Source organism: Trichomycterus rosablanca, chromosome 3, assembly GCF_030014385.1.
Source record: "Trichomycterus rosablanca isolate fTriRos1 chromosome 3, fTriRos1.hap1, whole genome shotgun sequence".
Taxonomy (NCBI): domain Eukaryota; kingdom Metazoa; phylum Chordata; class Actinopteri; order Siluriformes; family Trichomycteridae; genus Trichomycterus; species Trichomycterus rosablanca.
This window is the reverse complement of record NC_085990.1, coordinates 57490343-57505342: the sequence shown is the minus strand read 5'-3', so window position 1 is coordinate 57505342 and position 15000 is coordinate 57490343. Positions and strand designations below refer to the sequence as shown.

General features: G+C 47.9%; 1 protein-coding gene and 1 long non-coding RNA gene across 2 annotated transcripts in view; one reads left to right on the top strand and one right to left on the bottom strand.

Moving 5' to 3' along the window:
- Window positions 1–5698, top strand: part of LOC134310026 (uncharacterized) — a 22556-nt gene extending 16858 nt beyond the window's left edge. The window contains exons 2-3 of the long non-coding RNA XR_010011265.1: window positions 1768–1873; window positions 4124–5698. This is a non-coding gene — a long non-coding RNA (uncharacterized LOC134310026). The remainder of the gene's footprint in view (window positions 1–1767; window positions 1874–4123) is intronic.
- Window positions 1–15000, bottom strand: part of LOC134310025 (SH3 and multiple ankyrin repeat domains protein 2) — a 68498-nt gene that overhangs the window by 53056 nt on the left and 442 nt on the right. Inside the window, exons 2-6 of the mRNA XM_062991542.1 lie at window positions 7046–7581; window positions 5901–6104; window positions 4088–4159; window positions 1771–1879; window positions 480–631 (exon numbers count right to left, since the gene is read on the bottom strand). Of these exons, the coding sequence (XP_062847612.1) occupies window positions 480–631; window positions 1771–1879; window positions 4088–4159; window positions 5901–6104; window positions 7046–7528 (1020 nt within the window). The 5' untranslated portion in view covers window positions 7529–7581. The remainder of the gene's footprint in view (window positions 1–479; window positions 632–1770; window positions 1880–4087; window positions 4160–5900; window positions 6105–7045; window positions 7582–15000) is intronic.

Below are 15000 nucleotides of genomic sequence, written 5' to 3'. Positions count from 1 at the left end.
TGTGTAGGTGTGTGTGTGTAGGTGTGTGTAGGTGTGTGTGTATATGTGTGTAGGTGTGTGTGTGTGTAGGTGTGTGTGGTGTGTGTGTAGGTGTGTGTGGTGTGTGTGTGGTGTGTGTGTGTGTAGGTGTGTGTGTAGGTGTGTGTGGTGTGTGTGTGTAGGTGTGTGTGTGTAGGTGTGTGTGTGTGTGTGTATGTGTGTGTGTAGGTGTGTGTGTGTGTGTGTAGGTGTGTGTGTGTAGATGTGTGTGTGTGTGTGTGTGTAGGTGTGTGTGTGTGTGTGTGTGTGTAGGTGTGTGTGTGTAGGTGTGTGTGTGTAGGTGTGTGTGTGTGTGTGTAGGTGTGTGTAGGTGTGTGTGTGTAGATGTGTGTGTGTGTGTGTAGGTGTGTGTGTGTGTGTGTAGGTGTGTGTAGGTGTGTGTGTGTAGGTGTGTGTGTGTAGGTGTGTGTGTGTAGGTGTGTGTAGGTGTGTGTGTGTACCAGCAGTGGCGTGTGGTTGTGGACTTTAACAGATTTATGGAGGGCGGTGAGTCCGTCTCTCGCCCTGAAATCATGATGAGCTCCGTTCAACAGCAGAACCCGAATTCCTTCAACACTCAAACCCATCAGAACCGCCAACGTCAGAGGAGTTTCTGTACAGGAGAGAGAGAGAACAGATCAGAACACCACACTGGAGATCAGGAACATCATGAGAAGTTCAGGAACACCATGAGAACACCACACTGGAGATCAGGAACACCATGAGAAGTTCAGGAACACCATGAGAACACCACACTGGAGATCAGGAACACCATGATAAGTTCAGGAACACCATGAGAACACCACACTGGAGATCAGGAACATCATGAGAAGTTCAGGAACACCATGAGAACACCACACTGGAGATCAGGAACATCATGAGAAGTTCAGGAACACCATGAGAACACTACACTGGAGATCAGGAACATCATGAGAAGTTCAGGAACACCATGACACCACACTGGAGATCAGGAACACCATGAGAAGTTTAGGAACACCATGAGAACACCACACTGGAGATCAGGAACACCATGAGAAGTTCAGGAACACCATGAGAACACTACACTGGAGATCAGGAACACCATGAGAAGATCAGGAACACCATGAGAAGTTTAGGAACACCATGAGAAGTTCAGGAACACCATGAGAACACTACACTGGAGATCAGGAACACCAAGAGAAGTTTAGGAACACCATAAGAACACTGCACTGGAGTTTAGGGTCACCAGGGACACCATGAGGAGTTCAGGAGCACCATGAGAAGTTCAGGAACACCATTAGAACACTACACTGGAGATCAGGAACACCATAAGAACACTGCACTGGAGTTTAGGGTCATCAGGAACACCATGAGGAGTTCAGGAACACCATTAGAACACTACACTGGAGATCAGGAACACCATAAGAACACTGCACTGGAGATCAGGAACACCATAAGAACACTGCACTGGAGTTTAGGGTCATTAGGTACACCATGAGGAGATGAGAAACACCATGAGAAGTTCAGGAACACCATAAGAACACTGCACTGGAGTTCAGGAACATCATGAGAACACTGCACTGCAGCTAACAAACGAGATGCAGATGTAACTGTTTCTTGGCGCCCTCTAGTGGTCAGAAATATTTGAAACCTCCTGGTGAAGCTCAAAGGAATTTTTCCCTTGGACGTGTTTAACACATTAATAAAGGGGTGTGTGTGTGTGTGTGTGTGTGTGTGTGTGTGTGTGTGTGTGTGTGTGTGTGTGTGTAGAACCTCCACTTTCAGGATCATGGTAATTTGGATCCAGTCCTTTATCCAGAGCTTTACTGATCTTCTCCACCGCTCCGGTCTGAACGTAGTCCAGAAACTTCTTCAGGTTAGCCTACACACACACACACACACATATGAAGAGCTCACCATGACTGCAGGCACCTCAACCAGACAGCAGGGGTCACCACTGTACAGAAACAATCAACCCCAGTCGACCCACCCGCATCAGGCACAGCCAGGACCAAAGTGTGTGTGTGTGTGTGTATACAGTGAGGAAGATAAGTATTTGATCCCCTGCTGATTTTGTAAGTTTACCCCCTTACAAAGACTTGAACAGTCTATAATTTTTATGGAAGGTTTATTTTAACAGAGAGAGACAGAATATCAACAAAAAATCCAGAAAAAAACATTAAATAAAAGTTATCAATTAATTTGTATTTAATTAAGTGAAATAAGTATTTGATCCCCCACAGACCGGTTATGTGTCCATGAGGCTACAAATTAGTCCTGTCCCTGTATAAAAGACTCCTGTCACAGAATCAGTTTCTTCCGTTCAAATCTCTCGATCACCATGGGCAAGACCAAAGAGCTATCAAAGGACGTCAGGGACAAGATTGTAGACCTGCACAAGGCTGGAATGGGCTACAAGACCATCAGCAAGAAGCTTGGTGAGAAAGAGACCACTGTTGGTGCGATCATTCGAAAATGGAAGAAATACAAGATCACAGTCAATCACCCTCACTCTGGAGCTCCATGCAAGATCTCACCTGGTGGGGTAAGAATGATTCTGAGAAAGGTGAGGTCAGCCCAGAATTACACGGGAGGAGCTCGTCAATGATCTCAAGGGAGCTGGGAGCAGAGAAATGCTGGATATGACCCCAAGAACACCGTCCCCACCGGGCATTTCTCTGCCTCCAAACACGGCGAGTGGAGTTGATGCCAAAGAGCTCAATTTTGGTCTCATCTGACCATATCACATTCTCCCAAGCTTTCTCTGAATCATTCAGGTGTTCATTGGCAAACTTCAGACGGGCGTGTACATGAGCCTTCTTGAGCAGAGGGACTTTGTGGGCACTGCAGGATCTCAATCCATTACGGTGAAGTGTGTTACTAATGGTTTTCTTGGTGACTGTGCTCCCAGCTCCCTTGAGATCATTGACGAGCTCCTCCCGTGTAATTCTGGACTGACCTCACCTTTCTCAGAATCATTCTTACCCCACCAGGTGAGATCTTGCATGGAGCTCCAGAGTGAGGGTGATTGACTGTGATCTTGTATTTATTCCATTTTCGAATGATCGCACCAACAGTGGTCTCTTTCTCACCAAGCTTCTTGCTGATGGTCTTGTAGCCCATTCCAGCCGTGTGCAGGTCTACAATCTTGTCCCTGACGTCCTTTGATAGCTCTTTGGTCTTGCCCATGGTGGTGGAGAGATTTGAACAGAAGAAACTGACTCTGTGACAGGAGTCTTTTATACAGGGACAGGACTAATTTGTAGCCTCATGGACACATAACCGGTCTGTGGGGGTCAGAATTCTTGCTGGTTGGTCGGGGATCAAATACTTATTTCCCTTAATTAAATACAAATTAATTGATAACTTTTATTTAATGTTATTTTTCTGGATTTGTTGTTGATATTCTGTCTCTCTCTGTTAAAATAAACCTTCCATAAAAATTATAGACTGTTCAAGTCTTTGTAAGGGGGTAAACTTACAAAATCAGCAGGAGATCAAATACTTATTCTCCTCACTGTATATACTGTGTGTATGTGTGTGTATCTGTGTATGGTTCTATTTGTGTGTGTATGTGTGTGTGTATGTGTGTGTGTATGTATGTGTGTGTATGTGCATGTGTGTGTGTATATGTATGTGTCTGTTGTAATAATAAACTCTGTCCTGTAGGGGGCGGTGCTGCTCTGTGTGACACTCCAGTGTTGCTTTGATCATGTATTTTATTACCAACAGTTTTATTTAATATATTAATATTGTTAAACTTTATATTTTTATATTTATAGTTTTTATTATGTGTTTTTTTATTTTCCAATGAAGTCTATACAAAAACACGATCATGATGTGAGATGAATCGGAACCACCCCATGTCATTATACTTTCATTTAAAAAAATAGTGTGTGTGTGTGTGTGTGTGTAAGTGTGTGTGTGTGTAAGTGTGTGTGTGTGAGTGTGAGTGTGTGTGTGTGTGTGTGTGTGTGTGAGTGTGTGTGTGTGTGTGTGTGTGTGTGTAAGTGTGAGTGTGTGTGAGTGTGAGTGTGTGTGTGTGTGTAAGTGTGTGTGTGTGTGTGTGAGTGTGTGTGTGTGTGTGTACCTTGGTGTGTAACTTGGCCAGTTGTTTCTCATCCAGGTTGGTCTGTTTATAAACCCGACTCTTGTACCTGAACTGTAACAGAACACAGAAATACAGACGAGACGTGAACACACTCCATCATGATCACGTCTCCAGAGGATCCACGACCCCACACTCTATACCACTCACTGATCAGAAGAACTGCATCAAGTACTGACAGGAATCCCACTGGAATGTTCATAATAAATGTTCTTTACAGCCACGCTGAGCAGAAGAGCGTCTGAGAACACATCGCATCTTCTGAGGGTACAGTGGGTACAGGCTCACTGACACGCCCGGTGTCTCGCCCCCCTGGGTGAGTGTGGAACAGTAATGCTGTATGACCTGCAGAGACTAACCATGCTGTCAGTCATCTGTGCCTCCGTGCCCCCTGCTGGCTTATAGAGGCATGGCAGGTGGGCATGACACTGTAATCCACACCCCCTGCCAATCTGTACAGCAGCCTGTCTGGTACCAACAACCATGCCACCCTCAAAGTCCCTCTTTCTGTTACACTGGAGTATAAGCATGAGGTGACACAGTGGCTCTCATTATTTATTTGGACGCCTGACCGATCGATCAGTCGATGTTCCGGTTCATCCCAGATCTGTTGAGTGGGGCTGAGGTCAGGGTCTCTGTGCAGGACGCTGGAGTTCCTTCATGTCTTTTTAGAGCTCACTCACGCTGGAACAGGAAAGGACCTTCCCTAAACTGTTGCTGCAAAGTGTAAAAAGGCCGTCACGCCAAGAGAGTCGGAAAGGCGATGGTTTACATTTTCAGCATTTAGGAGACGCTTTTATCCAAAGCGGCTTACAGTACTGAGACAGTATACAGTCAGAGCAAGTGAGGGTTAAGGGCCTTACTCGAGGGCCCAACAGTCTGGCAGTGGTGGGGCTTGAACCAGCGACCTTTTGATTACTAATCCACTACCTTAACCGCTAGGATACAGCTGAGACCAAGTCGACTTTCCAACCCAGGTGGAGCAGCGGGATGTTCAGCTAACACACCAGCTCTGCTGCCGGTCGGCTGGGCGCCCCTAGCGGGCGCGATCGGCAGTGGGTGGGAAAAGACGGGACTAAAAAGTGGGCGGGGTTTTCGAGGCCGTGTAAGGACTATGGTTAGTAGCCCTGAAGTACGGGCGAATAAGAAGGGATCGGTGGAGCGCCCACACATCAGAGGGAGGGCGTGTCAGGAGAATGTACCCTCCTCGTACGCCATCAGGGTCTCCGGCAGAGAGAGAGGAACTGGATATGACTAAACTGGGAGAAAAATGGAAGAAATGCAGAAATAAAATTATTCTGTACACGACCAGACGAGCGCTGAAACTCCGGGTAACCCCCCCTCGCCCCTCGAACACCCCCCTCGCCACCACCAAATCTCCCCGTAAGCCCTCGTTCTGAGAGCTGGAACGCTCGAGGGTTCGGCCAGATGGAGCGAGAGAAGAAAAGCCTCCGAGAAACTCTGAGAAATAAAAAGAGAGAGAGGAAACGGACTGACGGGGCGCAGTGGGAAAAAAAACAATAAAATAATAATAATAATAATTCCAGACAGAGGGTCTCTGTGCAGCGCCATCGATCCGCCAGCAGAGGGCGTAACTGCAGCCTCCGCGGAGGAGATTCCTCATCACTGCCGCAGTTACGCCCTCTGCTGGCGGATCGATGGCGCTGCACAGAGACGGGGGATAACGGAGATCAGTGCGTGACTCTCCGAGCCCGTATGAACTCTGGTGCGGTCGAAAGGAAGCGCACGTGCCGTTTTGCAAGGCATTCTGGGTAGTGTAGTGTGGGTGCGGTACCTCCAGGTAGGGCACGCCCTTCTCCAGGGACTGTGGCACCTGCCGGAGCGATCGCTCCTCCTCCAGGAAGCGGGCGTGGTGGCCGTCGGACGCCGGCTGGAAGAGTCCGTAGTTGTAGACGTCCCACAGAGACTCGCTGAGGGAGCAGACCACCTGCTGCTTCACGCTCCATACACTGGCATCGGGATCCAACCTGAGACACTTCTGTACACGCCCGGCACCACCCACACCACACACACATACACACACATACACACACACCCACACCACACACACATACACACACATACACACACCACCCACACACCACCCACACACCACACACACACACCACACACACACACACACATACACACACACAAACACGCCCGGCACCACCCACACCACACACACCATACACACACACCACACACACACCCACACCACACACACACACACACCATACACACACCACCCACACCATACACACACCACACACACACACCACACACACACCACACACACACACATACACATATAAACACACACACACACACATACACACACACCCACCCACACATACACACACACACACACCACACACACACACACACACACCACCAGAACACACACATACATACATACACAGACATACACCACATCACACACACAGGGGTTTCAGTAACACCTACTGCTAACGGGTGCTTATGAAGGTCCATTTACTTAGTGCCAACAGTTTGGGGAAGGCCCTCATCCCTTCCAGCCTGGCTGTGCACAAATTGAGGTCCATAAGTTCATGGTTTCATCAGGTTGGTGTGAAGGAACTTCAGTGTGAAACTCCATCACACACCTCTGGGATGAATTAGAACACTGACTGCGTGTCAGGCATCCCCCCCTACCAATTTTCTTCCCAATTTAGACATATCCGATTCCCCAGAGGTATTTCCCCTCTGTTGAGGTGCTGCAGACCTCCACTCCTGTTCGAGGAGGGTCGTGACTGACACACATGTGCACCAGGGTTCATACGGAGATCCGTATCGTGCACTGAGAGTCACGCACTGTTCTCCGTCATCCCCCGATCAGCCAGCAGAGGGCGTAACTGACCTGACCAGCTGATCGCCTGGACGGTCGATAGCACAGCTAGGTGCGAGCGTGGTTGAGCTCACCGTCTGTTTGATGTCCGGGATCCCGATGCGGAACACCATGGTGTTGAGTTGAGTCTCCTCCAGAGGTGCGATGGTGGTCATGCTTCGCTCCATGTGACGCCGCCGAGCCTGCTGATTGGTCAGAACTTTGTAAAGCTGCTGCTGATTGGCTTGAGGCTGGAAGTACAGCTCGTGACTGGCTGGCTGATGATGCAGCACCGCCGGATTGGCTGAAATGCCTCGGTGACCCGGATTGGACGGTCGCTGCTGCCTGTCTCCTCTCTGTCGTCCAATCACGATGGCGGACGGTTTCTGTGCCTCCCCTTTCCCCTCCCGTATCTGGAGGTTTCCGGGGTTCAGAGGCTCCTCGTCAGGGTCCATCATGCCGTTCTGCCTGGTCTCCAGGTCCAGTTCATCGTCCTGTTCGTTATCCTCCGTCCCGGAGTAGAAACGCTTACCCAGCATCCTGTGCTGCGCCATTTCACCGAGCATCAGGGTCGCCATGGTGAGGTGGTACGGTTGTCCTCGTGGATGGACGTCGGGTCGTCGTCAACAAACTGGAAAAAGAGAAAACAAGAGTGGAACCAGTGCTCAAGTACAGTTCAGTAACAGTGATTCTGTTAGTTTATACGAGTTATGACATCACAGTTTAGAATCTGATCCTGTAACAGACTCCAAAAAAGTCAGGACGGGGGCGTGTTCTCCCCCGTGTTCCCCCCTGCGTTCCTCCCTGTGTTCCCCCCTGTGTTCCATCAGCGTTCCCATTAATTTCTACTTTTTAATGTGTGGAACTATGGACACTAATGGTTGCAGGTTTGCTCGATACAAGACTCCAGCTGCTCGACAGTCCGTGCTCGCCGTCGTCTAATTCTCCTCTTCATGATGCGCCGGTGTTTACTATAGGAGACACATGCACTCTGCATCAGTGGTACTTTCACTCATGTGCAGGTCACTCATGCTGTGGCACTGATGCCCCCTCAAACCATGACACATGTTGCTTTTACATCTTTCACTGATAACAGTCTGGATGGTCCTTGTCATCTTTGTCACTGAGAACCCGACAAGCTGAACCGTGGACTCATCTGACCATAGTACACTTGTCCACTGTCTTTCGGTCCATCTGAGATGAGCTCAGGCCCAGAGAACTCTGAGGTGTTTTCGCATACCTCAGAGAAAAAGAGCCATTGTAGCCTAGAGGTTAAAGTACTGGACTAAAGCACTGCCAGGTTTCCACTGTTGGGCCCTTGAGCAAGGCCCTTAACCTTCAACTCCTTGGACTGTGCACTGTCACTGTACTGTAAGTCACTTTGAATAAAGATGTAAATGTAGAGATAAAACTGATGTACGACTTTCTCTTGGTGTAATAGAGTTCAGGTTGCATTTCTTGATGCAGCGGCGGCCCGTGTTAAGTTACAACGGTTTTCTGAAGCGCTCAAAAATCCATGTGGCTACATTTGACACAGTAGAAGTTTTACATGCAATAAAAACTCTAGGGGCTCAACGTTTAGCCACATTCAACTGTGTATCTTTTTACAGTATCATGTACGGTAGATGGTGAAAGGTAGATTGATGCTTTGACCCCGGCATCAAAGCAACCGTTTGTTCCATATTTGATCAGTAAAACATTAAAATAAATAAATATTTTCTTTCTCCTTACTGTGTTTAAAAAGGGGTTTGTAGATTCACATGTAAGATTTTAGAACACCTAACCTATAAACTCAACCAACACCAAACCACACCCACAAAACACCTGTCCAAACCTGACCAATAGAATCCAAGCAGAGGTGAGTCTCTCTCTCTCATTGGCTCCCTGGCACTCTCTCTCTCTCTCTCTCTCTCTCTCTCTGTATGTAGGACAGGGTATGGATATAGATATTTTCGGAGAATCCGTCCCCAGAAAATTTAATTGGAGACCTTCCAGGGAACAGATTGTCCCACTTCTGTGCCCCGTTAACAAAAGTGGAACAGCCAAGTCTCGTCCTCTCCCCCCGTCACTCCGTCTCTCTCTTATATCTCCGTCCATCTCAGACGCTTCTTCTGATATAGCATGACGTTCAGGTTCCACAGGCTTTATCGTCATTTCAGCTCTAAATCAAACAACATTCCTCCAGCACTGGGACCAGGATCAGGACCAGGGTGCAAACAAGACGACACACACAGGACCAAAGACGTGTAGTGTTGACCAGTACATGCTCGTGAGTGTGGGACAGTGGGAGTCTAGTAGGTAGAGCTTTGGGCTATCAACCAGAAGATTGCCAGTTCAAATCCATGCTCTACCATGCAGCCACTGTTGGGCCCTTGGGCAAGGCCCTCAACCCTGTCTGCTCCAGGGGCCTATACAATACCTGACCCTGCTGTCTGACCCCAGTTTCCAAACAGAGTGCAGAAGAGGAGCGGTGTGATTAATATATTAGTTCTAACCTCACTCCCAGAGAGCACGGACCTTAACTCAAACTCTATTAGCTTAGTAAGCTAAAACTGCCACGACGTAAAATACAGCGTCTAAATAATCTGATGATGAGTCCGGGTCTGATTAGAATCCTCTCTACTGAGGAGCTGATCAGGTAGGTAGTGGGGAGCAGGGTGGGTCACCAGGTTCTCACGCAGACCCCAGGTCACCATTTACCTACACTAAGAACGTTGTAAATATTCTAGAATCATGAAGATCGACAGGATGGGCGTACTCTTCAGGAATGAAAAGGGAACTCGGCCATTTGAATCCACAGGTCGACCCCCACAGGAGCTGTTTAAGACATTACTGGAATGCACTACTGGTTGGGGACCATGAATCAGAAGCAGAACCTGTTGAAGGTTGGTTTGGGGATGCCTGAGGAAGCTGGTGCACCTTTGTGTTTACATTCCAAGAAAAATATCAAAAGCTCAAAGATCAAAGCACATTAAATAGCTCATTTGGAGGCAAGAGTGTTAAGAAGTTGCTCAGGGGTCCAACAGTGGCTGCTTGGCTGAGCCAGGATTCAGATCCTTAACCTTCAGACTGGCAGCCCAGTTCCCAAAAACCTGAAATGGCACTGTGGTCTGCGTTTGTCCTGCTTTGTGGCTGATCCAAACCATACAGTGATGGATGTGCACAGGACAGATTCAATGACTGTGGTGTAGAACTGCTTCAACAGCTCCTGGGGCAGACCTTTTTGAGGATGGAGTTGGTGTTGGACTCCCACTTTAGGTCACTGGAAATTGTAGTTATCGAGAACCTGAAGGTCTCCACGGCAGACACGGTGCTGTTGGTTATGGTGATGGGGAGCAGTGTTGAGGGTTTCCTCTTAAAGTCCACTATCATCTCTACAGTCTTCAGAGTGTTCGGGTTCAGGTTATTCCGACTGCACCAGAGGCTCATCTCCGTCCTGGGTCAGTCCAGGGATCGGAGTGTCATCTGCAAACTTTAGGAGTTTGACTGTCGGGTCTGTAGAGGTGCAGTCATTCGAGTAGAGACAGAACAGCAACGGATAGAGGACACAACCCTGTGGTACACCTGTGCTGACTGTCCCCCAGCCTCACCTGTTATGTCCGGTCTGATACATGGTTTGTACAAGTGTCTATAAACTTATGACTGCAGCTCTATGTACCTAACACCAAACAACACAGATGCAGTGATTGGATGCCCGAGTATCTGGGTATCTGGTTGCCCACCTTGGCACTAGATTACGTTTACATTTTAGGCATTAAGCAGACGCATTTATCCAAATGTATACAGTATACAGTCTATGCGTTTGAGGGTTAAGAGCCTCGCTCAAGGGCCCAACAGCAGCAATCTGGAAGTGGTGGGGCTTGAGCCAGCAACCTTCTGATTACTAGTCTGGTACCTTAACCACTAGGCTACGGCACCAGAGACTCGGTCCAGTGATCGGAGTGTTGTATGCAAACTTTAGGAGTTTGGCTGTCGGGTCTGTAGAGGTGCAGTCATTCAAGTAGAGACAGAACTGCAATGGATAGAGGACTCAACCCTGTGGTACACCAGTGCCTCACCTGTTGTGTCCGGTCTGATACATGACGCATTTGTCCAAAGCGACTTACATTACAGTTACAGTCTATGCATTTGAGGGTTAAGGGCCTCGCTCAAGGGCCCGACAGCAGCAACCTGGAAGTGGTGGGGCTTGAGCCAGCAACCTTCTGATTACTAGTCTGGTACCTTAACCACTAGGCTACGGCTTGCCCTCTAGAAAGAGGAGCTACATTTACATGAAGCATGACCTCGGTTATTCATATTAATATTATTATTCCTATTATAAGCTACAAAAGTATTTGGAAGCCTGACCGTGAGCTTGTCGGATCTCTTTGAAGTGTGTCTGAGGGAATTTGTGCCCGTTCAGTCAGTATGTCTGGGCGCCGATCGATCAGTTGATGTTCCGGTTCATCCCAGAGCTGGTGAGTGGGGCTGAGCTCAGGGCTCTGTGCAGCTGGAGCTGGAGTTTCTTGCTTTTTAAACCAAGCTTTTCTTGTTCCTTACAAGCGTCTGTAAACTTTTGATCAGGTTACTGGTTCTGAGGAGCGTTTACTGTACGTCCACAGGACTAGTAATCTGAAGGTCGCTGGTTCAAACCTCACCACTGCCAGGTTGCCAGTGTTGGGCCCCTGAGCAAGGCCCTTAACCCTCAATTGCTGCTAAATGCCGTAAATTTGAACGTACTTCCACCCAGATCACTTCTGAGTGACACCGGAGGCGTTCCAGCGACCGAATACCAGGTGGAAAAGCAGACCTGATGATGAGATGATGAGATGTTCCTCCACGTCTCTTCTCCTCCTAAACTGCAGGAACGAGGATGTGGAAGTGGGTCACGGAACGCAGGAGCTGGTTTTATTTCAGGATAAATTTAGGGTGAGTATTTCTTGAGGGATGAAATAAAAGGAAACTAATTTCTGACATGACGGGACACACAGACTCGGTCCTGTACATCGTCATGTGTTCCACGCTCAAGAGCCTCCTGATCATTCATCATTCCATCACCTGCTGTGTCTGGAGTTAACGTTTAATGTACTAAAGCCATAGCTCATCATTCTAATTCTACCTGGAACCCTGAACTTCACACTGACCAGGGAAAAATAAGCTTGTCCGACGTCCAGTTCCAAACACAAACGGTATTAAAATAAAGCAAGAACAGGGGCCTTCTCAAAGGACTTTGAAGCATGTCTGTGGGAATTTGTGCAGCAACGGTTTAGGGAAGGTCCTCTCCTGTTCCAGCATGAGGAAAAGCTCCATTTACATTTTCAGCATTTAGCGAATGCTTTTATCCAAAGCAACTTACAGTAAAGTGACAGTATACAGTCTGAGCAATCGAGGGTTAAGGGCCTTGCTCAAGGGCCCAACAGTGGCAACCTGGCAGTGGTGGGGCTTGAACCAGCAACCTTTTGATTATTAGTCCAGTACCTTAACCACTAAGCTACCAAGAATCTCCAGCATCCTGCACAGAGCCCTGAGCTCAGTGCCACTCAACAGCTCTGGGATGAACCGGAACACCGACTGATGGATCAGCTGTACAGTGAATGGGCACAAATTCCCACACACAGACACACTTATTATATACAGGTCTTGTGAGAAGCTTATCAGAGGAGCGACTGATGTTCCAGATGAAAAGATCACACAAAGGTCACTTTAAATGTGATGTCCAACAACCTCCTGCTCAGGAGTCCAGATACTTTAGACCACATAGTGAATACTCATACACAGCTCCTCTATAACTTGAACAATGCCACTGATCCATCTATAATAGATCTTGTACACCAGGAGAAGTGAAAGCATTGTAGAACCACGTTGTGAGTGTTGAGTCTTGAATCCAACACTGCTCATGACTTCCAGTTTGTCCCAGTTTCCTCACCACCGCCTGATTTTATTTTACACTATTAATTAAAATCGACTCTAATTATGATAAACGAGCAGATTCGGATCTAATAATAAAGCCTGATTGTTTCTGCCGGTGGCCGCAGAAGTTCCTCTACGTTCCTCCACGTTCCTCACATCTTGTATCGTCATGTTGGATGATTAAAGGGCCTTCCCCAAACTGTTAGAAGCTTAGAGGTGATGTTATATCCTGGCTGACACTCACTGTCCATTTTATCAGCTCCACTTACCATATAGAAGCACTTTGTAGTTCTACAATTACTGACTGTAGTCCATCTGTTTCACCCTGTTCTTAATACTCAGGACCCCCACAGGACCCCCACAGAGCAGGTATTATTTAGGTGGTGGATGATTCTCAGCACTGCAGTGACACTGACATGGTGGTGGTGTGTTAGTGTGTGTTGTGCTGGTATGAGTGGATCAGACACAGCAGTGCTGCTGGAGTTTTTAAACACCTCACTGTCACTGCTGGACTGAGAATCGTCCACCAACCAAAAATATCCAGCCAACAGCACCCCGTGGGCAGCGTCCTGTGACCACTGATGAAGGTCTAGAAGATGAGCGACTCAAACAGCAGCAATAGATGAGCGATCGTCTCTGACTTTACATCTACAAGGTGGACCGACTAGGTAGGAGTGTCTAATAGAGTGGACAGTGAGTGGACACGGTATTTAAAAACTCCAGCAGCGCTGCTGTGTCTGATCCACTCATACCAGCACAACACACACTAACACACCACCACCATGTCAGTGTCACTGCAGTGCTGAGAATCATCCACCACCTAAATAATACCTGCTCTGTGGGGGTCCTGTGGGGGTCCTGAGTATTAAGAACAGGGTGAAACAGATGGACTACAGTCAGTAATTGTAGAACTACAAAGTGCTTCTATATGGTAAGAGGAGCTGATAACATGGACAGTGAGTGGAGAAATAAGGAGGTGGTTTTAATATTAAGTTTTTACCCCCCTTGATTATGATGTAGGTTTGATGTTTGATGTTGAATCTCCACTCAATCACCCAAAATAAAGAAGTAAAAACATTAAAAACTGAAATCAAACAAGCAGCGGGACTCCAGATTGTGTTTAGAACTCCACTGGACCACAGCGGACCACAGTGACCCCAATCATTTTGAAGTGGAGGAAGTTTAGCTCGATCTTCGGTCTTGGTCAGGGAGGTCAGAAGAGCCACTCTAAAAAAGGTCCGAAAGTCTCTGCAGCGCTTCATAAGTGGCGAGACAAAGCCGCTGGTTGGAACTAACTACTGTAAAACACGGTGGTGGTAGCATCATGCTATGGGAGGGCGCTCCTCAATGGGGGACAGGAAGACTGGTAGGAACTGAGTGACCGATGGATGAAGGCAAATACAGGAACAGTGAACAAGTTACAGTTCAACTTTCAACACGACAGTGACCCGAATCATAGAGCCAAAACAACACTGTCACAAGTGTGAAACACGGTGGTGGTAGCATCATGCTATGAGGGACTCTCACCATCCAATCAGGTGGAGTTTAAGAAGATCTGGGTGATAAAGACTGGGATAAACCGCCTAAAGCTTAAAGAAGACTTGCAGCTGTAACTGCTGCCAGAGGAGCTTCCTCAAAGTACTGAATCAAAGGTCTGAATGTCTCCCAACTTGGTCATATCCAATTCCCTATTCCACATCCACCAACCCACACTGGACGAGGAGAGCTGCAGACTAGCACCTGCACCATCTGAATCATGTGGAGTCACCGGCTGCTTCTTTACCCCAGCCAGTGGTGTTCATCTACTACTTGGGCAGTTGTTGCTTAGTGGTTAAGGTACTGGACTAGTAATCAGAAGGTCACTGGGTTAAGTCCCACCACTGCCAGGTTGTCACTGTTGGGCCCTTGAGCGAGGCCCTTAACCCTCAATTGCTCAGACTGTATAGTCACAGTTCTGTAAGTCAGTTTGGATTAACACGTCTGATAAATGCTGTAAACTTGTGACTGTTCCTCGACCAGACAGCAGGAGTCGCTGTTGCAGCTGCGATGAGGAGCGACCCAATCCCATCCTTCCTCCTTCAGACACGCCCGACTGGGACTGGGACTGTCGAGCGCCCGGTCAGGCTGATAGCACAAAGTAAATGCAACCAGTGGGACGTTT